The sequence below is a fragment of the Aulonocara sp. 'chitande type north' Nkhata Bay genome, linkage group LG23 (genome assembly GCF_057382095.1).
Source record: "Aulonocara sp. 'chitande type north' Nkhata Bay isolate Kocher_YH1m ecotype deep benthic linkage group LG23, A_spYH_male_GT1.1, whole genome shotgun sequence".
Classification (NCBI taxonomy): Eukaryota; Metazoa; Chordata; class Actinopteri; order Cichliformes; family Cichlidae; genus Aulonocara; species Aulonocara sp. 'chitande type north' Nkhata Bay.
In genome coordinates, this window is record NC_141365.1 from 4872498 (window position 1) to 4898818 (window position 26321).

The window sequence follows — 26321 nt, forward strand, 5'->3', positions numbered from 1 at the left end:
AGCCTTTCAGCGGAATTTCCCGCAACATTTCCCAATGCTGAATTCCACAGAAGGCTTCAGGATCATTTCCCACAAGAAAGAAAAAAGACAAAAAGAAAACTTCTATTGTCTGTCATCATCAAAAAAGCATTAAATGATATTAACTTAAACAAATTCAAATAAATTCAATCAATATAAGTATTGATAACTTTATATGCTGCAACACTGGCTGCCAGCTGTGTTCACACATTGTCTGGTCCTACGGAATCAGAATCTGAAATATCAGTTTATAAAACTGTTGGTTTTCTGTTGTCTTATGTTGAAACAGAGGATGATGATTTTCAGTGTGCTTGCCAAAACAGTTTGGATCTGGGTCAGCTCCACCGAGAGGAAACCTTTAGACCCATAGGGATGGAAACAGTGAGTAGAGCATTGATCTTGACATGGAAATGGTTTGCATGATTAAAAAACAGGGAAAATATATTCATTAGAGAATAAGGTCAGGTCTTTGGCTCAGGTTTATAAAAATATTTGTAATCCTTTTCAGGTTAAACAAAGACACCGAAGTTTGTCATGAACAAGCGAGGGACATATTAGTAATAATCTAATTATAAATGGGTGGATATTATGAGGTACCGGGGAGCAGACTGGGAGACTGGGAAAACATCAAATGTTGTTATTTGTGATGTTTTTTTGTTTTGTTTTTTACAATGTATTACAACTGATGTATTTATTTATTTATTTGTGGTGAACATAAAGATGAACCACAGATAGAATATTTGTAACTGTTGCATAGATACTGGTTTATGCCATTTAGATAAAACAGGAATGAATAATGTGAGGAGAAAAATAAATATTATTCATAATGAATAAGTTGTAATAATTCATCTCTCAAAGAGTTACCTATCGTGTTAGAAAAGTCAGAGTTATTCAGAATGAATTATCAGAGTAGTCCTGCGTTGTTCCTTACTGTTTTGAATATGTCGTATCTGTTTCTATAAATAAGGATGAGTAATATCGTCTTATCTGTCTTTAGTTACTCATTATTGTCACTACATTTACACTTATTCATAAAAAGATAAAGGACATTATTTATCCTTCTGGAATTGAGCCACTGGTAAATTTTGTGTTATCATTTTGGCCAAAGCTTCCTTTCAGGAAGGCTTTCACTCATATACGCACACCCCCACACAGACACATGCATACACAGTAAGTCCTTGTGACTCATTTCATGTGAGAGTATAGTAAAGGATCACATCCTGACTTTAAACCTACACAATTATAAAGTTAAATTTATGCAATAGGTCAAATGTGACATTCCTCCAAAATCTTTGTCCATATCAACATGATGTCGTCACCCAGTTGCTGGAGACTTGTCAGCTGCACATCCATGATGTAACTCTCTCTAAAATGTGCTCTTTTGAGTTGAGAACCGGTGACTGTGGAGGCCTTTGGTTACAGGGAAATTGTCAGGTACAAGAATTTCAAAACTTACTTTTCATGCTCACATTTCTTTCTTGTGAAGAGTAAATAGAGCTATGGATTATTCTGGACCTGTTTTGCCATAAACTTGCACTGAATCTCTTAGCAATAGTATTGCTGTTCTAGTCAGTGGTAATAATATCTCATACTGAGTCACTAGAAGTAGAATCAGTTTACCAGAGATATAAAAAAAAACCCTAACAGCACTGAACCGTCAGCCTTAGTCAGAATTATTTATCATTATCTTTAAATGAAGTGAATGCATAAGTTCAATGAGGAGAATTTGTATTCACTCATCAGCCCTGCATGGGTATTCAGGTATGTTAAAATTATGTAAAAACAAACAAACAAAATAATGATGAAAAGTACAAGTTATTGAAATATGTAGAGCATGTTGTGTGGAAAGAAATATTTTAAAAACATTCAGACATCTGAAAGTGTGTATAAGGATGTATAAATATGCCAGGATGACCTGACTTAACTAACTGTGGTAGTTTCCTCAGTTTATACTGTCCTTTACTAATAATAAATTACTAATAACTTTGACTTGCTATTCTTTGCCCATTCTAATAGCCATCTGCTCACCTGTTTGGCTTTTTTTTCAACCTGGGTAATTATGAACACCCCCCCCCCCCCTCCCCCAAACAAAGCATGATTAAAATGCTTGTTATTAATACCAAAATAATATTTCCTGTTATTCCTTTTTTCAGATAACAGCCTTATCCTTTGCCAAGCTGCATACAAATGAATCAAGTTCAGGAGAAGATATGATATTCTTAATAAATCCCAAAGTTGGTAAATTTAATAGTTACAGCAGTTAAAGATGTGACAAATAATTATACAAATATAAATGTTCAATGAAAGTGATATTATGACAATCATATGACAATTTAAAATATTTCTAAATCAACAAAATAAGAACAGGATTTAAAATGGTGCAAAATTTTGTATAGGAAATATCAAACTTTAAAATAATCTTCACCACTTGATGTTAAATTGCTGCATTTCCCATCATTCCATTCTCCTCAGTTTCGTCCTGAGTTAGTTTACAAAAAAAACAAAAAACACTGCGGCTATTTGGCTCATTTGTTGCTGATGAATCATTACCGATCCGTATGCTGTTATTCTCAAACTGTGTCCAAATTTCACTCTTGTGTTTTTTGGGGAGTGGAATCCAGAAATACAGGGAGAAAATATCCTTTGCAGCAGGATAGAGACCAGACAGTCATCCTCCTCTTGGTTTCAACATCATGTCTGTGAATCTGGCCTGGCACCACTGTCTGGCCTGGGTCCAGGTCATTGTCTTGCTGGAGTCGTGATGCATCCCGCAGACAGTAGTCTCATCCAAAGAATTATCTGAAAACATTCAGAATAATTCATAGTGTGATGATTATAACATGTAACAGTGTTGCATGTTCCATGACATCAGTCACACATTTTGCTAGCATCAAATCTAAAACCCAAAGATAATATCAATAATTTATATCAACCTTAATCCTATATTATTAATCTGTTGCCTACCCAAGGTGAAAGGTGGATATATTTACATCCATTATGATGCATATTATCATTAAAAATGACTGATGAGAAAATGTCTCATTTACTCAGATGTTATGTTGTTTGACAGAAGCTGCTGCTGAAGTTAAATCTTTGCTTATCTGATCAACCCAAACATAAGATAAGAAAGTGCTGCAGCAGTAAAAATAATTGTGCGTCCATTCAGTGCATCTAAGGGTCATTGCCAGGTTTTTGTAAGCTCTCATTTTTACATTCAGGGCAGCCTTAGCATAGAATAACTCGATGTTCACAACATGTTGTCATATTCAGCCTTATGTAAGATATCTGACCCTTTCCTGTCCCACGAAAGTGCTTGCACAAATGACACTCAATTAAAACAATGGATAGAATACCCAGAAATATAGCTTTTCCTTCCTACCTCTCACTTTTCAATTTTATTCTGCTTTGTCATGTCCTTTATGATGGAAAGGTTGCTGGAGAGACAAAAGGTCCAGGCAGCTTTCAAAAGAGGTTCTTTCTCAACCTCTAAAAAAAGTCATGGTGGCAGAAGGTCATTGCTAAAACTGTGAGAGTCGGTGCATGTCGTGCAGAATTGATGAGCCAAGTTATGAAAGCAGACGGCTTCAGACCCTGCTCGGCTAAGCATTTCTATCATTGTGGTGACAAAACTAATGGAATATTTTTATTGGTCATTATAACAAAACATGGAAGTGCCAAAATCTAATTTTTTTAAACAATATTTATTTGTTTTGTGTGTACATGAGAACATTACAGTTACAGTGGCTCAGTAAATAAAAATAAAAATATAGCTTTGTACAAGCAAACACCTGAATAAACATTCACCACAATTTTCTTTTAGAAAATAAATACCACATAAATACTAAAAAGAATTCACAGGTATGCAGGGAAATGGCAGCTTACATGTTATGTGACGTTTAAAGTAACAGGAATAGCCACATTTTCCCAGCATTTTCATGAAGTTGTAGAACAATATGTTCAATATAAAATTCCCACTGGGAGGAAATGCATGTTGAAACAACATTTCAGAGCGATCACAGATCTTTTTACAGTTTACAAAGGGATACAATGATTCAGTGGATGTGTCTAAATAAGCTCTTTTTCTTACATTGGCTTTGCCTTATTAGAGTGTTATACTAGTGCAAATAATATGTTGTGCAATAATGTGGTAAAAATTTACAGTATTCATATTTGTTTATTAAGAATATCAGAGATTTCTATATTAGGCTGTCAATGCTGTTTTTGTAGCTCTGTGAGGGAGACTCAGTGCTGCTGTAATAAAAGAGAGAAGATTAGCACTGAAATTTCAATAAACTTAAAAATAAAGAAAATAAAAATGGTTAATCCTTCTCTAACCTGCTCAGGTCGAATTTGGTTACATTCTTCTTCATTTTTTTCAAGACCCACATAGCCATAGACACACCAGATAACAAGGCAGTGCCCCCTGTTGCCACACCAGCAGTAACTGCAGTAATTGGAGCAGGAGCTGTGGAAACACGGTGAAATGTGAATAGCGTCAAACTTTGAACTGAAACTTGTTATGTTAAGTTTATGCATTTTAACTTCTTGTTCCCCTTGTTCTGTTGTTGCTTATTTACCTTGACAGGTGGGTTTCTCTGCAGTCCAGTTACCATGATGACCACATGTCAGCAGCTCAGGTCCTTCTAATGAGTAGCCTTGGTCACAGGTGAAGGAGCACTGAGAGTTGTAAACTGACTCAGTGCTGGAACAATTGATGTGACCGTTTTTAGGAGCCTCAAGCAGTGGGCATCGAACAACTGTTGTAAAGGACAGAAAGATGTCACTTTCATGTCATTAACATACAAATGAAGTTGTGAACAACAAGTAATCCAAGTAAAATGGGTTCACATGTACCTGTGCAGGTTGGTGATCTGGAGGTCCATTGGCCTGGATGTGTACACTCCATGCTGTGTGCACTTTGCAGCTCATGTCCTTCATCACATGTAAAATGACAAACCATGCCAAGTGGATGGGGTGTGTCATGACTAAGAAATGAAGACAGAGAAGGGCTGCAGCTTATCTGACCATTTGTTGGGACCTCTGGAGCAGGACATCCTTTTGCTAAAACAAAGAAAAAGAAAGAAAGAAAGAAAATTAATCAGTAACATATAAGAACACAGACACTGTTAAAATTGCTATGATGAGTGAAAGGTGTTTGCAATAAATAGTGATACAACTAGGCTTTCAGATGAATGATGGCTAACACAGAAACATGTGTATTTTATTGAACGTGTCCTCATGATATAGAAGATGGTGGGTTATACTTTTCGTGTTCCTCTTACCTTCACAGTGAGGAATCTGCTGATTCCATGTACCTCCTGATGTGCAGGTCACTCTACTGGCTCCCACTAAATGGTAACCTTGGTCACAACTGAAGCTGCAGGTGTTTTTGTAGCTGAACCTCGTATCAGCATCTTCTCCACAGCTGACAAAGCCATTTGTCAAGTTTTGCAGCGCAGGGCACTGAACAGCTACAAAAGAGAGAGGCAACAGAAGGAGTTAAATGAAAGCTTTTATTTTAATCATCATGCAAATCATCCTCCAAATAACAAAAACTACACAACGATGAAAGGTAAAAACATGTGGCCGTACCAACACAGTATGGCTGGGATCCATTCCAATTTGCTGATGCTTCACATTGCAGAGATGGAGATCCAGACAGTACATAACCTTCATCACAGGTAAAAGTACAGGTGGACTGATAGCTGAATGAGCCCAGAGGATCGGAGCATTTCATGGATCCATGTGTCGGCTCTGACATCTTCTCACACTGAATCACTGTAGACAACAGGAGAAAAAACATCAGTCCACGACTCCATCACTGTGTAGAAAATAATAAAAGTACCAAAAAGTAGTAGCAATATTATAAGCTATTAATACTTAAACTCACTTTCACATGTAGGGGGTTTTTCTGACCATTTTCCTAAGGAAGTACACCTCAAAGGTCCTGGCACACTCAGCTTGTATCCTTCCTCACAGGAATACTGACACAAGGAGTCATAGGAGAAACTGCCATACTTGTGAGAGCAATTTACATGTCCTTTATCTGGAACAACCACTTCACCTTTGTTACACTGCACAACTGACAACAAATAAAACACACAGTTAGATATCAAATCCTTTATGTGACTTAAAATATGTATTTAAACTACGCTGTCATTTTGTTTTCTTACCTTGGTCACACTTGTCTCCAAAAAACCCTTCAAAGCAATCACATTTGTGGCTGTTGATGGTTTCAACACACTCTCCATGCAAACAGGAGTCAATCTTACAAGCCGCTGGAAAAAACAGACATGCTTTTATAAGCCTTAGTAAAAATAATATATCAAATAAACTATTTCTAAATGTTTTATCAGTAGATTACCTTGATAATAATGAACCAGAATAACAAATCTAAGGCAGCTAAAATAAAGCATATAAGCCCCAAACTGTTGCTTACCTGTGTAGCACAGAGCAGTCTTTTTTTTCATACACCTCTCGTCATTCCACGTGCCTGGATTTTGGTCTCGTTTAATGTACATCTCCACACAGTCCTCACTGACTCCTACACTTTGTCCAGTTTTGCCATTGTTCGGTTCTCCTTTTGCCCAGTTTGTCGCTTCTTCTGTCAGAGTTTTGTTGGTTCCTACCCAGGTCCAGACATCATTGATCTTACGGATCCCTATCCAGTAGTAGCCCTTTTTTTTGGGCAGCCAGTTGTTAAGATGCTCGATCTCCTCCCGGTTCTGGATGGCCACCATGTCTGTGTAGCTCTCCTTGCACCAATTACGTGCATCATCCCATTTCATTGATTTGTTTGAATAGACATAAGACCAGGACTCAACACTAGTCCACATGCACAGCACTAAGGATACAGAACAGAGATACACATTAGATGCAATTTTTTGCAAAAATGCAAAAAATGTTAAGTTTCTATCAGGCTATAAAACTTGCAGGTGGGATGATGTCTGCATTGCACATACTTGAGCAGATAAAAGTGAACTGGATCCATGATGCACGTGCCTGAAATAATCCATAGCACAATTCCTAAAAAATAAGTTAGAAAGATGCATTAACATACATTAATAGTATACTATCAATCACAGGCTATAAGATACAACTGAATAAATCTGCAGTGCAGAGAATGGAATTTAAACTGATTCAACTTCCACTTACCATTTTAAGTGATTCTTTAGCCTTTGACTTCAGTGCAGATCGATGTGATTCTGAGGGTTTTGCGCTGAAGTGCCTGCTTTTATGATGCTTGGCTTGGTCCAGGTTTCCTGAAAGCTTTCATAACAATTGGACTTTTGAGTGGAAACTCCACCCCGACTCTTATACTCCTCCACTCTACGAGAGGCTGTTCCTTTTGAGATAAAAAGAAAAGCAAAAGTAAAGTTAAAAAGAAAAGAAAAATAACAAATGAAATTCTGTTATTTATTAACACAGTTGCTATTTTCATTAGTATGAAGTTCTTTCAGTATTACTTTCAGTATCATTATCATAAGCAGAAAACAAGTGTATTTACTTCGGTTTACAAACTATTTTCATGAAGTTACTAGTTACTAGTGTATTACATTTTGTGCTACCTTATATGAGTATCACACTACACTGCACTGCACGTGCAAATATTGCATTTTTAAACATATGCACAACCACTGCATATAGTGTTCTTCACTGAGATGCCATCAAAACATGCTGCTCAGAGTGCTTTAGAGAACAATAACACATGCAAAAAGCCCCACACAGTCCATCAGCCCTGCTTCAAAAGCACCTGTGAACATCATTTAAGTGATCCTCTCATTAATTCGGGTGAGAATGTTGATGAGGAGAAGATCTGTCAAGCTAAACTGACTGAGTTAAAACAACAGGCAGTGGTTATTGAAGTCATTGTTCTTACTCTATTAACCATGGTTATCTGCAGGAAAACATGTACAGTCATCACTGCTTTGCATAAAAAGAGCTTCCCAGGGATACTGATGCTAGTAAGATTGCACCTAAATCAACCAATTATTGGAGCATGAAGAACTTTAAAGAGAGAAGTTCAGTTGTTATAAATACGTTTTCAGGGCACCTTACAAAGCCCAGCAAGCGCCAGTACCATCTCCTAAAGCAGGGGTTTCAAACACAAGGCAGGGGGCCAGAACTGGCCTGCCAAAGACTCCAATCTGGTCATTGGATAGTTTTTGGAAAATGTCAATGAGAGGATACATTTTATTTTTTCAACTGCATTTTCTATATTTTTATCAGCTTATGAAAATACCACGCTAAACTGAAATAGCAGAAAAGTTCCTACTTTTTTACTGTCTACGAAATAAAAAAAATTTTCTCCATGGGCTCACGTTATTAAAATGGGCATTTTTTGTTAATTAACAAGATGTTTTATAATTTTAGGACAGACTGGGCAATGAGCTACCAGACTTCTAATTTCTTACAATTTAAGTCCAAAGACTGATCCTGACAGATTTCTTTCATTTACCAAAACAGCATTTCTTTCTCACGAACAAAAAGAGATGTACTGTTGAAACTTATTTTTCTTGTATCACAGGGTTTAAATGTGTAGTTAAACTTCTTTAGATTGATAGAAAGAGTTTCACTGGTCTGGCCCACTTTACATGAAAGGGGGCTGTATGTGGCCCACAGTGTAAAATGAGTTTGCCATCCTTGTCCTAAAATTATTCAGTTGCTTAGGAAAGACAGCAGGCAGGTGTGAGTGTGAGTGAGACTGATGTTTTTCAAAAAAACTACAGGTACTGCAGAGGCCTGTGTTAAAAGTCATTTTTTCTCTGATGAAGCCCCTTTACAATTGTTTGAGACAGCCAGAGAAATGATTGTCCAGAGACGAAAAGGTGAGCTCTAACATCAGGCCTGTGTCATGCCAACAATAATGAATCTTGTGACTATTCGTGTGTGGGGTTACGTCTCATACATAGGCGTGGGATCACTCACAATTGTGCCTAAAAACATAGCCATGAATAAAGAATGGCACCAAAACATGAAAGCATTTTTCCCAACCACCAACAAGAACATTTTGCTAAAAAACAATGCCATTCCCAGCATGCTGGAGCAAAAGTGATAGCTAAGCTTGGGGAACAGAGGTGGCTGCGCTTACCTCAGCTGTGGTGATGGGGCTCTGTGTGGGTTGAGTCACCTCTGATGTGTTTGTGGGTCGGTCTGTCTCAATAACTTTAGCGACATGTTGAATAGTACCCAGGGCTGTTCTCTTCGGTAGAATTATTTCGTGTTTGGAGTGGTTAGAGATGGGGACCTTAACAAATGGCCTTTGATGGTTGTTGATCTCAAGGAGCCCTTCCCCAACACTCAGGTGTCTCAAGGCAGTGTTCTCATCGGGTTCGTACAGCACCAGGGGGTCACAAATGTCAAAACTTTGGGGTACTCTGCACCACACTTGGACTGCTTTTCCAGCAGGAATGGTCACATTGCTCTTCCCAATTCTCACTGTGGCTGGGTCACATCCTGCTCTTTGTGGTACTTGTATGAAGTTTACCATAGCCATCACTTGCTCTTCGTCTGTACCAAAAGCTTTGCGTAGGAGACTATACAATAAAGCACTGGCCTCTCGGTCTGACTCTTGTGCTTGGATAATGGCGCCAAGCACGTTTGCTCCCAGGAGGGGCTAAGGGAGTGACAGCTTACTGACAAGGAAAGGGGCTTGCACAGTAAGATTGGGATCTTCGTGACCAGCGAGAGTGACTGTAAGTTCGACCCACCCATCATAAGGAACTGCTTGTCCGTTAACCGCATAAACTTCAAGTCCATCATTTAACAGCTCTTGGAGGGGTCGCACCTGATAGTTGGGAAAAAACCGCTGAACCCAATGTCTGTCCACTAAACTCACTTGTGAGCCAGAATCAAATAACACTGTCACTGGATAGCCACCAATCAAACACTTGAGAAGGCTTTTCTTTCCAACTAGGTGGACTTTACAGCTGTTTGGTGTTAAACTTTGGCAAGAGGTTACCTGTTGCTTTCTCTGGTCTCGCTTTGGCTGCTTTCTTTTTAGCTTACTGCAACGCCTTGCACACTCAGTGGTGAGCTGTGCAGAGGAGGACCTTACTGGCTGGGACTGTGACTCTGCGCCGGCCTCTGGCTGTCCCTTGACAGAGACCGATCCCAGTTTCCCTGAGTTTTGGTCCGCTTTAAAGATCCCACTGCTCGGTGTCCTGACTCGCAGCATACAAAGCAATGACTACAGTCCTGCAAGTTCTGCTCAGTACACTTTGGACAAAGGAACGCTTTCTTTTGGAGGTGGAGAACCAGATCAAGGTCCTGCAGGAGCAGTTTGATAGCAGCATGAATGAGAAAGAATATTTGGTTAATACGATGGCTCTGACAAAGGCCCGTCTGATCAGGGCAGGGAAGCTAACGTCCGCTCTTGGTGACGAACAAGTATGCTGGGAAGAAAGTGTAGCCCTGTTTGAGCAAGAGATCATCAATGTTGTGGGAAATGTCTTCATTGCAGCTGCTTGTATGGCATATTATGGCGCATTTACTTCCCACTATAGACAGCTGCTAATTGACCAGTGGATAACGCAGTGCCAGAACCTGAACATCCCAATCAGTTCCACTTTTAGCCTGATTAACATTCTTGGTGATCAATATGTCATCCGCCAGTGGAATGCAGAAGGTTTGCCTCTTTTAGGTTCTATATGACCACAAAGATGGCCAACCCACATTACCTGCCAGAGGTTTGCATCAAAGTTACAATTATCAACTTCACTGTCACTAAATCTGGCTTAGAAGACCAACTTCTCAGTGATGTGGTGCGTCTTGAGAGTCCGCATCTTGAGGAACAGAGGAACGAGCTGATTGTGCGCATCAACGCTGACCGCAGCCAGCTGAAAGATATTGAAGACTGCATTCTTAAGCTTCTCTTTACCTCTAAGGGGAATATACTTGACAACGAGGAGCTAGTTCAGACTCTCCAGGAGTCAACGGTGACTTCAGAGGCCATAAAGCAACGTCTGGAAGAGGCAGAAGCAACTGAGCTGTTGATAAACTCTGCAAGGGAGCGCTACAGGCCTGTGGCCACTCGAGGATCTGTTTTGTACTTTGTCATTGCCATTCTGTCAGAGATCGATCCTATGTACCAGTTCTCACTCAAGTACTTTAAACAGCTCTTTAATTCCACCATCGAGACATCAGAGCACTGTGCTAGAAGAGCGCCTTCAGATCCTCCTGAATCAAATCTTGCTAAACTCCTACATTAATATGTCAAGTGGACTCTTCGAGCAACACAAGCTTATCTACAGCTTTATGTTGCACATAGAAATCATGAGGCAGCGTGGCGAGATCTCTGATGGGGAATGGTGGCACTTCCTAAGAGGAGCTTCTTCACTGAAAAAGGAGTTTCCAGAGCGACCAGATGTGCCATGGCTAAGTGTTTTTTACTGGCAGACATGTTGTGAGCTGGAGGACACACTGCCTTGCTTCAAGGGCATCTCCAAAGAAATCACTAGAACCCATATCCATATTAAGCTAGGACATTTTGAAGCATCTTTAAATCCAGAAAAATGGAATGGCTATGTGTCAGAGTTGCCTTCTCTCGAGGAGTCCAAAAAGGAGAAACAGGAGATAACAGGCTACTGGAATGAGCGATTGGGATCTTTCCAGAAACTAGTTCTTATCAAGAGCTTCATGGAAGAGAAGGTGGTTTTTGCAGCACCTGAGTTTGTGATTGTCAACTTGGGGAAGGAGTTTGTGGAAAACCCTCCAGTTGACCTGGCTAATCTCTATAATGACATATCCCCTACCACCCCATTGATCTTCATCCTCAGCTCAGGTTCTGACCCAATGGGTGCCTTCCAGCGCTTTGCAAATAAGAGAGGGTGTCTCGACAGGGTCGAGGCTATCTCACTGGGGCAAGGCCAGGGACCTATAGCGGAGAAGATGATCCATTCAGCGCTGACAAGTGGCAACTGGGTCTTCTTGCAAAACTGCCATCTGGCTGTGTCTTGGATGTTAGCCATGGAGGAGCTCATTAAGACCTTCACTGACCCTGACACATCAGTCCATGAGAACTTCCGTCTATTTCTCAGTTCCATGCCGACCAAAGTATTTCCTGTTACAGTGCTCCAGAACTCCGTTAAGGTGACTAACGAGCCTCCTAAAGGCCTGCGAGCCAACATGCAACGAGCCTTCACAGAGATCACCAGCAGTTTCTTTGAACACCACATTTTGGGACACCAGTGGAGGAAGATTGTCTTTGGAATCTGCTTTTTCCATGCAATCATCCAGGAGCGGAAGAAGTTTGGTCCCCTGGGCTGGAACATCCGCTACGAATTCAATGACAGTGACAGAGAATGTGCTCTGCTCAACCTCAACCTGTACTGCAAAGATGGCACCATCCCTTGGGATGCTCTGGTCTACATCACTGGTGAGATCACATATGGAGGGAGAGTGACGGATGCCTGGGACCAACGGTACCTAAGGACAATCCTCAAAGGCTTTTTTTCTCCAGAAACTCTGCAGCCTGGCTACACGTACTCCCCCTCAGGTGTTTACTACGCTCCAGAGTCAGATGAACTCCAACAATATAAGTATATTGAGAATCTTCCAATCATTGATGATCCTGAGATCTTTGGTATGCATGAGAATGCCAACTTGGCTTTTCAGCGTCAAGAAACTATAACTCTGATCAATACCATACTGGATGTTGATCCTTGTTCTTCAGCACAACAGGGAGCTAAGAGTAACGATGACATAGTCTGCGAGCTCGCCGAACTGATTTTAGCCAAACTGCCCGAGCGACTGGACATGGATGAAGCAATTGACACACTGTTTATCAAAGACACCAATGGGCGCATTAACTCCCTCACAACTGTTTTGGCCCAAGAAGCAGACCGATTCAACAACTTGCTTAAAGTTCTCAGGATGTCTCTTATCACTCTGCAAAAGGCAATAGCAGGTCTCGTTGTGATGTCAGAGAAAATGGACCGAATCTACACAAGCTTTCTGAACAACCAGGTCCCCACCCACTGGGCAAACTCTGCCTACCCTTCCCTCAAACCGCTGTCTTCTTGGGTCAGAGACTTGACTCTCAGAACTTCCTTTATCCAGACTTGGATCACACGTGGTCAGCCCAAATCACTTTGGCTCTCCGGGTTCTTCTTCCCTCAAGGCTTTCTTACTGGAGTGTTGCAGAATCATGCCCGGCGTTACAGTTTGCCTATTGATGAGCTTAATTTCCGCTTCAGCGTGGTGCCGGCCTACAGGGATGAGGAAGCAGTCTGTGAGGCTCTACGCACTCTTCCCATTGGTGCAAAACAAAACATGGATGAGGAGGACGGTGTACTTGTTCACGGCATGTTCATGGATGCCTGTCGCTGGGATGATGTCGGCATGGTGATTGATGATGCGCTGCCTCGGGTTACGAACGCCATGCTGCCGGTGGTGCACTTTGAGCCACAGCAGAACTATGTTCCAGAGCCTGACCTCTACCACCCTCCTCTGTACAAGACCTCAGCCAGAGCTGGCACTCTGTCCACCACAGGTCACTCAACTAATTTTGTGGTAACAGTAATGCTTCCCTCCAAGCGACCCAGCGACTACTGGATATCCAAAGCCTCCGCACTCCTGTGCCAGTTGGATGATTAAATGTTTATTCGAGTGCAAAGTAGAATTTTAAATGTCACCAAAACATTTGCACAGTAGCAACTGTAATAGCAACACAGACCGCAATAAAAATTTCACCTGACTGAGCTGTGTAGTGTCTTTGTTTTCTGATGCAAGGCTCTTAGCGAGTTCAAAGAGGTCTTGACCTTGGAGTGAAAACAAGCGTCTCCTGATATTCCAGGCGAGTTCCTTTCTCTCGGTCGACATGTTGTATGTATTTCTGATTATCCTTCAGCTCGATAGTGACTAGGATGCGTCACACTCCCCTCACTGCAGTACGGTTCCACGTCGAGGCAAAGGTCCCCTTTTCGCCTCACTACCTGGACACCTACTCGCTGGCTTGGCTGGAGTAGCAGCCTTGGTCACGATTGTGTCGTGGTTCTGGTATCACTGGATCTGCCCTCGACGACTGTAGAGGAGAGATCCCAGACGAGCCCCCACAGTTTGTTACGGGTCCCAGATGTGAAGACCACAATAACAAAAAGAATACAAATCTGTAAAAATAAAGGTAGAGTCTCAGAGAAAGAATCACAGGAGCACTTGTATCTTTTCCCGAATTGCGTCTCTTATTTCAGATCAACAAATATAATTTACATCCAGTGTTTTCACTTGTCAGATATGCTCATTAACTGTAAAAGGTAAATAAAAGGCATTTGGCAAATATATGTATCTATGGTTGTTACATTTCTCCAGTTTACACTGTTAATTACACTATTCCTTCACTCATTTACATCAGCAGTGCAGATACCATACAATGCCTTAAACATCTTATTGCTCTTTCTCACATATAGGGCAAACTCAAAATAGCTTATCCACAAATCAGATATAAGTGCATAAATCTTACTAGATTAGACAAAACACACCTGAATGTATTACTTTGCAATGTAACAACATAAATGTACATGCATTCTTAGCTTATTCTTAACATTTCCACATCACTTGAACCGTAAATTGTATATGAGATATTTTAAACTCGAATAATCTGATGTCAGGGCCTTTACAGTTAAATTGGAACACCACACACACATATTTGATTGTTAAATGGAGTTTACCAAGTTTAAATACATCCCGCGGGCTGGCAAACTCTCGCGGTAACTCTCGCGAGACTTGGGGCTGCGCAGCTCGGCTTTATCACCGCTGCGGTGCCGCGCTTCAGTAACTTTCAAGGTTAAGGTTATATCGGCGGTGTCAACATAACTCTCAGTAAATACCGAAGTAGAATGAGGCACAAAACCCTCATACACTGTATTTTTAAGACGATACTGACCTGTACAAATAAAGGTAGAGTCTCAGAGAAAGAATCACAGGAGCACTCGTATCTTTTCCCGAATTGCGTCTGAGAGGACAGGAAGTAGGTCCGCTCTAGGCAACCGCGGGCGAACGACTACAGTGTCAACAGTTCTGCTTATTATTTCTCACTTTTACTCCCCTCAATTGTTATGGACTACACGTAATGAATGTAAAATAATAATTGTCTTAATTGCTGGCATATATTTTTCTTAAAAATAATAAAATTTACCAAAATGTGGTAGCACATTTGTGCTCACCATCATCAAATGTTTGGGTCCATAGCCAGGAAACTCCCCAGACCTTAATTCCACTGAGAACCTGGTGGACAAACAAAAATCCCCAAAACTCCAACCGCTGATTATGCACGAACTGGCTGCCGTCAGCCAGGATGTAACCCAGAGGCTGCTTGAAAGAATGGCAGGATGCCAGGGCATATGTCACAGGTCTTAAGAAAAGGCCAAATATTTTTACAAATATTGACCCTTTGCATAAACTTAATGTGATTGTCAATAAAACACATTTTGACACGTATCCTCAGTGTACAATACAGTACAGTACAGTGTACAATAGAAACAACTAATAAAAAGGTCTAAAAACACAGAAGCAGTAAACTTTGTGAAAGCATATACCTGTGTCATTCTCAAAGCTTTTGGCCACAATTGTAATTTGTTAAAAAAAAAAAAAAAAAAAAAAAAAACCACCTGAGGGGAAAAGAAGAACAAATTCAAAGACAAAGCAAATTGTATGACATAGGGTACTTAAGCGTTTCCTGGTGAAGCAACAATGGTACAGAGTACACACAAAAATACACGTATTAAATATAAGGCCACCGAGAAGGAAATTCTTTTTCAAAGCTCTGAAATACTGGGAGCTGATAAGAGTCTATCTGTGATTGACTTGTGTGCCACTGACATGCTTTCTTGGATGTCAGGAAACAATATTATCTTCATCAGCACTAATGAGGATTTCTTGTGTTTGCATTTGTGTTTCAAGAAATCTCATGGCCCATGTCTAAACCTCAACTGTATGCAATGAATCATTCTGACTAATACACAACAACAGTACAAAGTGTGCTAACAGACACTGCATAGACTAAAACATGCTTTTCACAGTTCAGAACTGACATGTCATTGAAAAGGAGGTGTTAGTAGAAAGCAAGGGGAAAGATTTTGTAGGAAAGATCACAACAGTCACTTGTTTGCGAGTGTCTTGAGATGGAAAATGTGCGGCACATAGGAGCAGAGGTGCCTGCTGGCTGCCTGCGTTTCCAGAAGTGACAGTTTACATCCTTCCTGTCTGAGCTGAGGCATGGGATTGTAGCTACTGTTATTGACACACTTTGCCTTACTCCCTTCCACAATTAGATAAAACAAACTCTCTGATTAACTAACACAGCTATGAATAGTAGAACAATTACACAGTTGTAACTAGAATGGAACAGACAGTTACACAACTCATCACTATTAGTTACAAAAAATGTAAAGGTTTATTTGACTTCCCTGTCTTATTGGCTTGGTTATATGGGACAGGTTTTGTCTTTTTAGAGGTTTATCTTTCTCTGACTGTCCTAAAACTTCTGTGTCCTTTGGCTCCAAGCTTAAGGTAACATGATAAATTACTTCTTAATGAAGTCACAGGGCAAACGGGAGTCTAATCACGCAAAGCAAAACCATGCATCCTGCTCCCCGCTGAAGCGTTCTTGATGTGAATCCAAAAAGATAGGATTCCTTTGGATTAAGAACCAAAAGGCCCTCAGAGGGAGGATCAAACCTAACTCTGAGGTTTGATCTTGACCTCTGATCTCTCCGATAAACACCAGCGGACAATCTGCCGCATGCTGCAGAAAACGGCCGAAAGCAGAAAATTCTCATACCAGACTTTAGACATTTGACGATCTCACTTCTGCGTCTGAGTAATGTATCATAAAGTTTTCTAATGCAAATCCACGGTATACAGAGACTGCAAGGAACGCAAATTCAAACACTTCGCACTCACTGCCATATGAAGGCGCCAGCGTGCGAGCGCACTGTTAAATCTGCACATTTATGGCAACAAGTCGCGAATGTCCTGCCGCTTTAAGAAGCGAAGTAGAATTCCTGACCCAAATAAAGGTATGTGTGAGAACTACTCATGTTCTCTGTGGTCAGTAGACCTCTGCGCAGTTTGAGAGTCTGCGGCGTTTTGCGTAAATCTACAGTCGCAATGGCAGACGCTCTGGCTAAAATCCCCGATGTAGAGATTGATCCAGAGGGAACTTTTAAGTACATACTGGTCAGAGTAAAAGCGAAAGATGGCGATGTGCATAAAGACATTGTCCGTGGCACAAAAAATGCCGAATATCACAGTAAGTTATTATAGTTTGTTTCAAGGAGAGCGTCAACTGCGTCAGTTTAGCGCGAGATATCGTGCAGACCAGTGACTGTTGGTGCAGATGAAAACCTGCATGTAGTCTATTTTGCAATGTTGTCTCATTGTTATGGTCCCTTTGGTGGATTTTGCAGACGTGCATTGCGGAATAGATACTGCACAGAGCAGAGGGATGAAATTCATGCCAACCTAGTCGTTGGAGACAACTACCAAATTTCCGTATTTGATTCTAATTGCTATTTTTATTAAATTGTAACTAAATTACAATCTCAATTTCTTCTAAATGTCTTCATACATTTTCAGATCATATTTTTGAGAAGGTCAACCCTGCTATGGAGGCCTTGGGGATGGAGTGCAAATGCCTTGGAGGAGGAAAGATCGAGCACAACAACCAAGAGAAAAAAATAAGGGTGTTTGGAGAATCCACTGTAAGTTAACTAAAAGCTGAATGAAAAGTTAAAATCTTCAGTAGTATTTAATTCACTAATGTCAGGTCTCTTGCTCACTCGCAGGCCTTTGGAAAAGCTGACCATGCTGTTTCTGTGGAGAAGCTGAAGACTTTCTTCAGCGACTATGAGATCACCTGGTCAGACGACAAAAAATAGTTGTAACCTTTGTGACATTTCAAACGTCCGCCTTTATTTAACAGTTCTGTGAATCAAACCACATAATGATGCTTTAACTGTTCTGTAACCATTCAAATACAGTCCTTCTGCATTTCACATTTGGTTTCTTACTCAATGAAAGCACAAATTCTGATTCTCTGCAGTTGTAAAAATTTTAGTCCTTCAGAATTGAATACTGTATATGAACTCTGTAGATATTCCTGTAAATACCTTTTTGACTTTTAGTCCCCATTGGCCTCAGTTGAATAGGAGTACATTTGCCAGGCGTAAAGTCCATACAGGAAAGGGTGAGTCTTTTGGAATCACAGACATATCCTGTTACACAGGAGGGAAAGTTTATTGTTGAAAACCCAAAAGAGAGATAACAAGCACTTTCATTTAACCTACGGATAATCACTTTTGTTTTTGTTTAAGTCCGGATAATGATAAACATCAAGCTAAATTCAGCAGAACTCTTTCTAAACGGTAGTGCAATAATAAATAAAAGCCTGCGATAAAATATCTTCAATCAAAAAACTAACAAAAACTCAGAGTGAGAAAATAGCCCGAGCTGAGTCATATTTTAAATCACACGTTGAATTTTTAAAAGTTCTTCCGCCTTCTGCATTTTATGGCTTTAATCCAGTTCAAATTTCACTTTTACTTTTATGCTGCCAAAAAAATGCACTTTTAAAATCGGTAGTAAACAGAAGGTACTTACACCAGACCACATGGTAATATTTAGCAGGCACAGTATTTGCTGTGATCAACTTCTTCAGTTTGCATGTTTGCATGCATTAGTAAAGGTCATTTGCAGATTCTGGGTCATTAACTTAAGCATAAATTGGTGTTTGATGACGGCACTGTAAACTTTGTAGTGGTGTTAAAGGGAACCACTTAGTTGTGTCACGTGATCCATGAGCACATGAATGATTTTTGTTTCATGCCTGTCCCTGTTGTGATATGGTACTGTGCAAACGTCTTGAACCACCCATCATTTCTTTGTTTATTGCACACAAAAAAGAAATATGTGCAAAAATACACAGAAATACAATTTATTATTATTTGTACATTTCTACTGAGCTTGAAAGGTAATACATGGAATGACCACATTTATTCTTTTCCAGAGCTTGAACTCACTTAGGCAAGTTTCTTTGTCATTTATTCAGGTAGTCACTTCACTACCTGTATGTGCCACGCAAGCTTCCACCATGTTTTACAGATGCCCAAAGACACCCACTGTTGTACTTCTCTTCTGTACATGTTGACAATTTAAACCAAAGATTTTAGTTTTGGATTCATCACTCCATAAGACCTGATGCTGCTGATTTTCAGTCCAGTGCTTGTATCATTTGGCACTCCTTGGCCTTTTCCCCTCTTTCCTTCCTTAAGAATGGCTACATGATGAGTCTTAAGTAAAAACTCATCATACACACAGTTTTTAAGGTTCAACTGAATCTCTCAGGTCCTATGTCAGGTCTTTGTTGAATTTTTTCCTATTAAGAACATGTTGTAGTTTTTAGGCCTGCCACTTCTCCACTTCACCAGTTTCCTCGAATATGTTAAGGATACTCGGGCTGCTAGTAACAAAAGGCCTAAAGATACAATTCAAAGTTGCTGCTTTACTAAGATGTCTTTTATCTGTAGTCACAACACTCATTCATCCCTTGAGCTAAGCGCCTTTTTAATGCATGACTGGTTCATAGGTCAAGTGGCCTGATTAACTAAAAAAACATCGAAAGTCTTCATGAACAAAGACATTGCTCAAGACCACCTAAAAAGTATAAAGAAATGAGTGGTAGTGACTGTGAAGAAACAAGATTCATTCTGGTGTTTATTTTTTAACATGACAAATTGTGTGTTTTAAGTGTGTTTCTCCTAAAGCAGAACACAAACGCTGCTTTTTCTCAGCTGTGTTAGCAGTACATGAAAATACTTTGGGTGACTTTACATTGACAGTTGATTGCTGTTTTTAATATTAAAAATTAGCTTTATTTTTCATTATAATAGACGAAAGAAGTAATAGACCTTTTACCATAAAAGACTGCATTTACATGAAATTCATTTTTCCGATGATATTTAGGTTGGCAGCATGCTAAATGTCACCACTGGCACACATTCCTGTACTTTCCGTTTCACTTTGACTCACTCAGTGCTTAAAAAATCACAAAGAAAACATTTGGATAGAAAGTACCATGTAGCTTTGCAGACAGGATTGGAATTAGCTCATGTCGACACTCTGAATAGACCTTAGTTCACACTGAGTCACATCAGAAGACTTAAAAAAAGTTACTGGCTAAATTCTGCCAAATACCCCATGACCCTAACAAAAAGAATAACAAAAGCCATTTTCCTTCCACTTTGTATTCCAATCTACAACCGGTTTCCTTTAAACTGATAACCTTTCCATTATCTAGGTATGGGGAGGTCTGTGTGGGAGGTAGGAGGCTTAAAGTGAGTTAGACTCAGCCCTTTTCTTGTAAAATGAATAATTTACAGTAAGTAATTAGCAAATTCTTTGTAATCTTATTAGAGGACACCATAATATTTCCATTGTTTTTTAAAGCATTTTTGCATATATTCATTTTACCCTATTTAAATGCATGTTGCTTTGAAGGTTCACTAGACTGTAAAAGTGTCTAATTTATTGAGATTAAACTGTAGTTTAGGTAACAATATATATTTATATATGTATATATATATATATATATATATATATATATATATATATGTATATATATATATATATATATATATATGTATAAAACACCCAGCACGCCCATGCAGGCGGTTTATCCTTCAAGCTCGGGTCCTCTACCAGAGGCCTGGGAGCTTGAGGGTCCTGCGCAGTATCTTAGCTGTTCCCAGGACTGCGCTCTTCTGGACAGAGATCTCCGATGTTGTTCCCGGGATCTGCTGGAGCCACTCGCCTAGCTTGGGAGTCACCGCACCTAGTGCTCCGATTACCACGGGGACCACCGTTACCTTCACCCTCCACATCCTCTCGAGCTCTTCTCTGAGCCCTTGGTATTTCTCCAGCTTCTCGTGTTCCTTCTTCCTGATATTGCTGTCATTCGGAACCGCTACATCGATCACTACGGCCGTCTTCTTCTGTTTGTCTACCACCACTATGTCCGGTTGGTTAGCCACCACCATTTTGTCCGTCTGTATCTGGAAGTCCCACAGGATCTTAGCTCGGTCATTCTCCACCACCCTTGGGGGCATCTCCCATTTTGACCTCGGGACTTCCAGGTTATACTCGGCACAGATGTTCCTGTACACTATGCCGGCCACTTGGTTATGGTGTTCCATGTATGCCTTGCCTGCTAGCATCTTGCACCCTGCTGTTATGTGCTGGATTGTCTCTGGGGCATCTTTACACAGCCTGCACCTGGGGTCTTGCCTGGTGTGATAGACCCCAGCCTCTATGGATCTTGTGCTCAGAGCTTGTTCTTGTGCTGCCATGATTAGTGCCTCTGTGCTGTCTTTCAGTCCAGCTTTGTCCAGCCACTGGTAGGATTTCTGGATATCAGCCACCTCCTCTATCTGCCGGTGGTACATACCGTGCAGGGGCCTGTCCTTCCATGATGGTTCCTCGTCTCCCTCCTCTTTCTTGGGTTTCTGCTGCCTGAGGTATTCACTGAGCACTCAGTCAGTTGGGGCCATCTTCCCAATGTATTCTTGGATGTTCCTTGTCTCATCCTGGACTGTGGTGCTGACACTCACCAGTCCCCGGCCCCCTTCCTTCCGCTTATCGTACAGCCTCAGGGTGCTGGACTTGTGGTGAAACCCTCCATGCATGGTAAGGAGCTTTCTTGTCTTTATGTCAGTGGCTTCTATCTCCTCCTTTGGCCAGCCTATTACCCCAGCAGGGTACCTGATCACGGGCAGGGCGTACGTGTTGATGGCCCGGATCTTGTTCTTACCATTCAGCTGACTCCTCAGGACTTGCCTGACCCTCTGCAGGTACTTGGTGGTTGCAGCTTTTCTAGCGGCCTCTTCATGGTTCCCATTCGCCTGCGGGATCCCCAAGTACTTGTAACTGTCCTCTATGTCTGCAATGTTGCCTTCTGGTAGTTCAATCCCCTCAGTTCTGACTACCATGGCAAGTACTACGCAAGTAACCCCGGCAGAAGGGGCTACATGAATAGGATGAGGGACCTATGGATGGATATATATATATATATATATATATATATATATATATATATATATATATATATATATATATTAGTTTGTTACCAAATTTTAATGTTTAAGTGATTGCAAAGCCTTAGCAAAAGTCATGAAACTGAAGAAGTTGTAGGACTGCTGGATTTTGACCTCACTGTCGATCAAATAAAAGAAATGCTTTTATTTTGGGGAACACTGAAAATATGAGTCTTGGAAAATACAAACTATTACTGAATTCTACAGGATTCAGCAATACTGGTTTCTTTTTTTTTCTTCTTTTTTTTAAATTATAACATAGTAGTAAGGGGAAAAACCACCATATTGCCATTGTCCCGTGTATTTTTATACTTCCAAGTGTACTTCAAACAGGTCGGAGCCTTGTTTCCTGAAGAAGAAGAATGTCCCTTCCTGTAGCAGCGCCAGCTCACACCTCAGGGTGTCTGGAAAAGAAGTCACAAGAATAACCAGCACGAGTTCACTTTAATGTTTAAGATCTTATCTCCAAAACAATAGCCAGTACTCCATCAAGTCAGAGTCAACAGAAATTCCAGATGTTCCAGATAAAGGTGTGTGTGTGTGTGTGTGTGTGTGTGTGTGTGTGTGTGTGTGTGTGTGTGTGTGTATAGGGTTATATATATATATATATATATATATATATATATATACAAATAATGCAGTTGGTTGAATGTTATAAATAGCTGCAGAGAGATGAACAGCTACAAATATCTAGACAGAAACTGCTTCCAACGAGGCAGAATCAGAACACTTCCATCTATAGGACTTTCTTTATTCTAAAGAAGATATACTGATATTACATATTGCATAATGTCCCTTTTTTAAGCTATAAATAAGGGTTAAGGCCTAGGAAATTTTCATTTATGGCCTTAAGACTTTTCAATAAATATGCACTTTTTTCAAGTGAAGGCATCTTCTTTCAGCCACTACAGTGGATCACCATCCTTCATCTTTCATCCTCTTCTGTCACATCAGCCATCTGCTTGTCCTTTTCTACATCAATTAATATTTTCTGTGGTTTTCCTTGTTGATTGAATCTGCGGTCTAAAATCAACTGAAAGAAAAATCAGCTGATTAAAAAATGCATTTTTAGCCTCTACGTATCATAATTGAGATATGGAGAAAGCGAACCTTTTAGACCCCAGAGAGAGATTTGAAATAAAATGCTACAGGGGAAAATACAGAAAAGGGGATTTTTTGTGGGGGGTTTTAAGGGAAAGAAAGACATTGATTGTTTCCTTGTGTTCATGTCTAGTCTAGAGGTCATTAGTGGGCCAGGTAAACACAAGGTTCCAGGAACTCAGTGAATTACTGTCAAAGGAAGAGAAGAGAGTAACTGCGGACTGCGTCCTTCTTACTGTAATTACTGCCCCACCAAATTGTGTCAAAAAATATTTGAATTTATGGTGAGGATCAAGTCTCAAGGAGTGATTAAATACACCAGATAGCAAAAAAATGGAAATTTGTGAACATGGGGAAAAAGTCTGGTAAAGAAAGCCCCATTCTCTATGAAGTGCCAGATTTCCTGTCACCAGATGTAGTTTATCAGAAGGGAAAGTATGGAGACAAAGCCATCTGTGTTATGCATGTTTGGGTAAACCATTTTGGATTTGCACAAGGCGTCAACATTTGACAGCTGATGTAGTTAGAAGAGAAAAATGATCATAGAGACAAATAGATAAAATTCAAGAAAGAAAATGAAAAGATTTTGTTGAAATTGCTTAAAGACATTAAACGTGTGGAAGCGTGAGGCAGAAAAAAGGAGGATGAAACAGAGAAATCTTCTCAGAGAACGTCCGCATCTCTCCTCAGAGCCTCAGTGTGTTATAGTGAATCGTGAGCTCAACTGTTCTGCTCCAAAGGCTACATGTGCTCCACCTTGACCTTCACCGTCACTGTACAACAAAGACACAGGACAGGACATGGTGTCAGCAGACAATTAAAGTGATTCATTACTGACTACGATCTAACACCGGAGGTTTCACATTAACAAGCTGATTAACTGAACATCCACTTCCACATCACCGTTTTCTCACATAGCCCACCACACCACTTTCCCAATGGACAGCCTACTAGACTGGTGATTGAAGCCATGACTTGTGATCAGGAAATAGTTAATAACATCAACAGACAACATCACAAGTGGGACGACGATGATAGCACTGTGCAAGGTCAGACATTATGGCACATTAGCAATCTCCTCAGAGCTTAATGGAAGAAGAAAATGGAAAATAAATGGACTAGGACGTGACAGGCCTAACCATGTACCAATCTGTACAGGCTACAGGCTCTTTGCCAGAAACCCTGACTCCAACCATTTATCAAGCTCTAGTTGGAAGAAGAGGTGGTTCCAGAAGAGGCCCTCTGTTTCTAATGCTATCAGGAGTGACATTGTGCTAGAGAAGTCCTCAACGAGGATAAACTTGATGATTGGAAATTTGGCAAGGTGGACTGAAACTGGGGAAGACACGCAACTGCTCGGATTCAACTGATGCAGGAGGTTGGAGGTACCACACCTACACATACAATAGCATCTGTTTACTCAGTTTGTCACAAGACTTGAAGATAAAGTCAGATTCTCTGTGAATGTATATATTAATTATCATGCCAGATACATCAGTCTGACTTGATGGTGCATAGCCAGCAAGTCATCCTCCTTATTGATTCAGGTGCTGCACACCTGAATTTCCAACTCTTCCAAAAGTTAGTATTAACTGTGTTCATGCTCTCATTGCATCTGGAGAAGATGCGAAAGAAAATTTGACTTTAGTCTTAAGTGTAATGATGAATAAGAGAAAATCTAAAACTGCTTTTTTATTTTTTGTTATGATCCACCGTTTTGTATTTGTCTCTCTTCTGGAAACTGTTAACTCACCTTTGTGCAATTGGCTGTAACGTTCCTTCCACTTAAAGCTGAAGAAATCTCTCATTGGATGCAAGATAACTGCACTAAGTGTACTTCTGTTGAATGCCTCTCATAATTAGTGTTTGTTCAGCTTGTTTGGATTTTTTGCTTCCTTTGACTCTCTCCGCTCTCTCCTGTGCAGTTGCTTCCAGTCCTGACATCTGGCCCAAGAGAGAGAATCCTGCTATTAATCTTCTGTGCTATTTTTTTTCCTGTGGAAAGATTTCAGTGGATGTTATGCATGCCCATCTTCCAGTTCACATCTGAAATAACTGCCTTGCATAAATCCCTGTTTACCTCCAAGTGCCAGAAGGTTCAGTGTACACCTGACTCCCAGAAACAGTCTCTGTTTTGTTTCTCATAAATACTGCTATACACTAACAATGCCTCTTCAATACAAAAACAATAGCATGCTTTATGTATGATACACAATGAGGACATTGAACCCATTCGGAGTTTTGAGTCAGATGTTTATGTTATATTATAAATATGATATACATGTGTAATTAGTGAATGCTTAAAGAGAAGGAATGATTTAGTGGTGGAGGAAAATCGTCATAGCGCCACTGTCCAATATATGTTTATATTTCCGAGTACACTTCAAGCAGTGTCGCAGTGAAGAAAGCGAGATAAGCATCAGTGTGGAGCCCTGTTTCATAAACAAAAAGTGAGCTCCCACTTTAAAGTTTTAGGAAAGGACACAACAGCAAGCAACAGCATGGCTTCACTTCAATGCTTAAGATCTTATCTGCAAAACAGAGGCTACAGAAATTCCAGATGGCACAACAGCTACAAAGGTCTAGAAAATGGGGGTTTTATTTTTACATTATGGTTTAATTTGCCATAAAACTTTACAAGAAATATCATCATGTTGATTGCAAAGTATTCTTTTCTTAAGTGAAGTCTTCTTCTTCTTCTTCTTCTTCTTCTTCTTCTTCTTCTTCTTCTTCTTCTTCTTCTTCTTCTTCTTCTTCTTCTTGCTCCCTTTAGGGGTTGCCACAGCAGATGTAAACTTGATATTCAGCATCTTTTGCCCAATATATCCACTATACCGCCTTCGTACATGTCCAGAGTATCAAATTTTTGCATCTTGTAATGAAGTATTTTAAGATTAAGCTGCTTCTATGTGTCAAGTGGACCTTAGAAGGTTCCATATCTTCTTATCCTGCTTTCATATACCGTAATCTTTTAGACTTGTTGATGTACAAGTTCTCTTTTATTACACAATATTCTAACTGTAGATAGATAACTCTGTATTAGTAGTCCAGGATTACAGTCCCTCTTTGTCAAAGAGCATGCAGACTGCTGTCATGCTGTTTGCACTGTTGTCTTAT

The 26321-nt window shown here is 40.2% G+C and overlaps 2 protein-coding genes and 1 pseudogene across 2 annotated transcripts; 2 read left to right on the forward strand and 1 right to left on the reverse strand.

The window, feature by feature from the left end:
* Nucleotides 1-3688: 3688 nt before the first annotated feature.
* LOC147300994 (E-selectin-like) lies at nt 3689-7289 on the reverse strand. The gene is made up of 11 exons (XM_086281506.1): nt 7174-7289; nt 6981-7044; nt 6458-6862; nt 6192-6296; nt 5909-6100; nt 5611-5796; nt 5301-5489; nt 4873-5079; nt 4596-4775; nt 4354-4483; nt 3689-4269 (listed from the first exon to the last, which is right to left on the reverse strand). The coding sequence occupies exons 1-11, from the start codon at nt 7174-7176 to the stop codon at nt 4215-4217; spliced, it is 1716 nt and encodes a 571-aa protein (XP_086137632.1). The 5' UTR covers nt 7177-7289; the 3' UTR covers nt 3689-4214.
* A 2914-nt stretch (nt 7290-10203) lies between these two features.
* On the forward strand, nt 10204-13614 carry LOC147300995 (dynein axonemal heavy chain 6 pseudogene; annotated as a pseudogene).
* Nucleotides 13615-17039: 3425 nt separating this feature from the next.
* On the forward strand, nt 17040-18011 carry LOC147300996 (14 kDa phosphohistidine phosphatase). Its single transcript, XM_086283785.1, has 3 exons — nt 17040-17266; nt 17593-17717; nt 17802-18011. The coding sequence occupies exons 1-3, from the start codon at nt 17053-17055 to the stop codon at nt 17892-17894; spliced, it is 432 nt and encodes a 143-aa protein (XP_086139911.1). The 5' UTR covers nt 17040-17052; the 3' UTR covers nt 17895-18011.
* The last annotated feature ends 8310 nt before the right edge of the window (nt 18012-26321 follow it).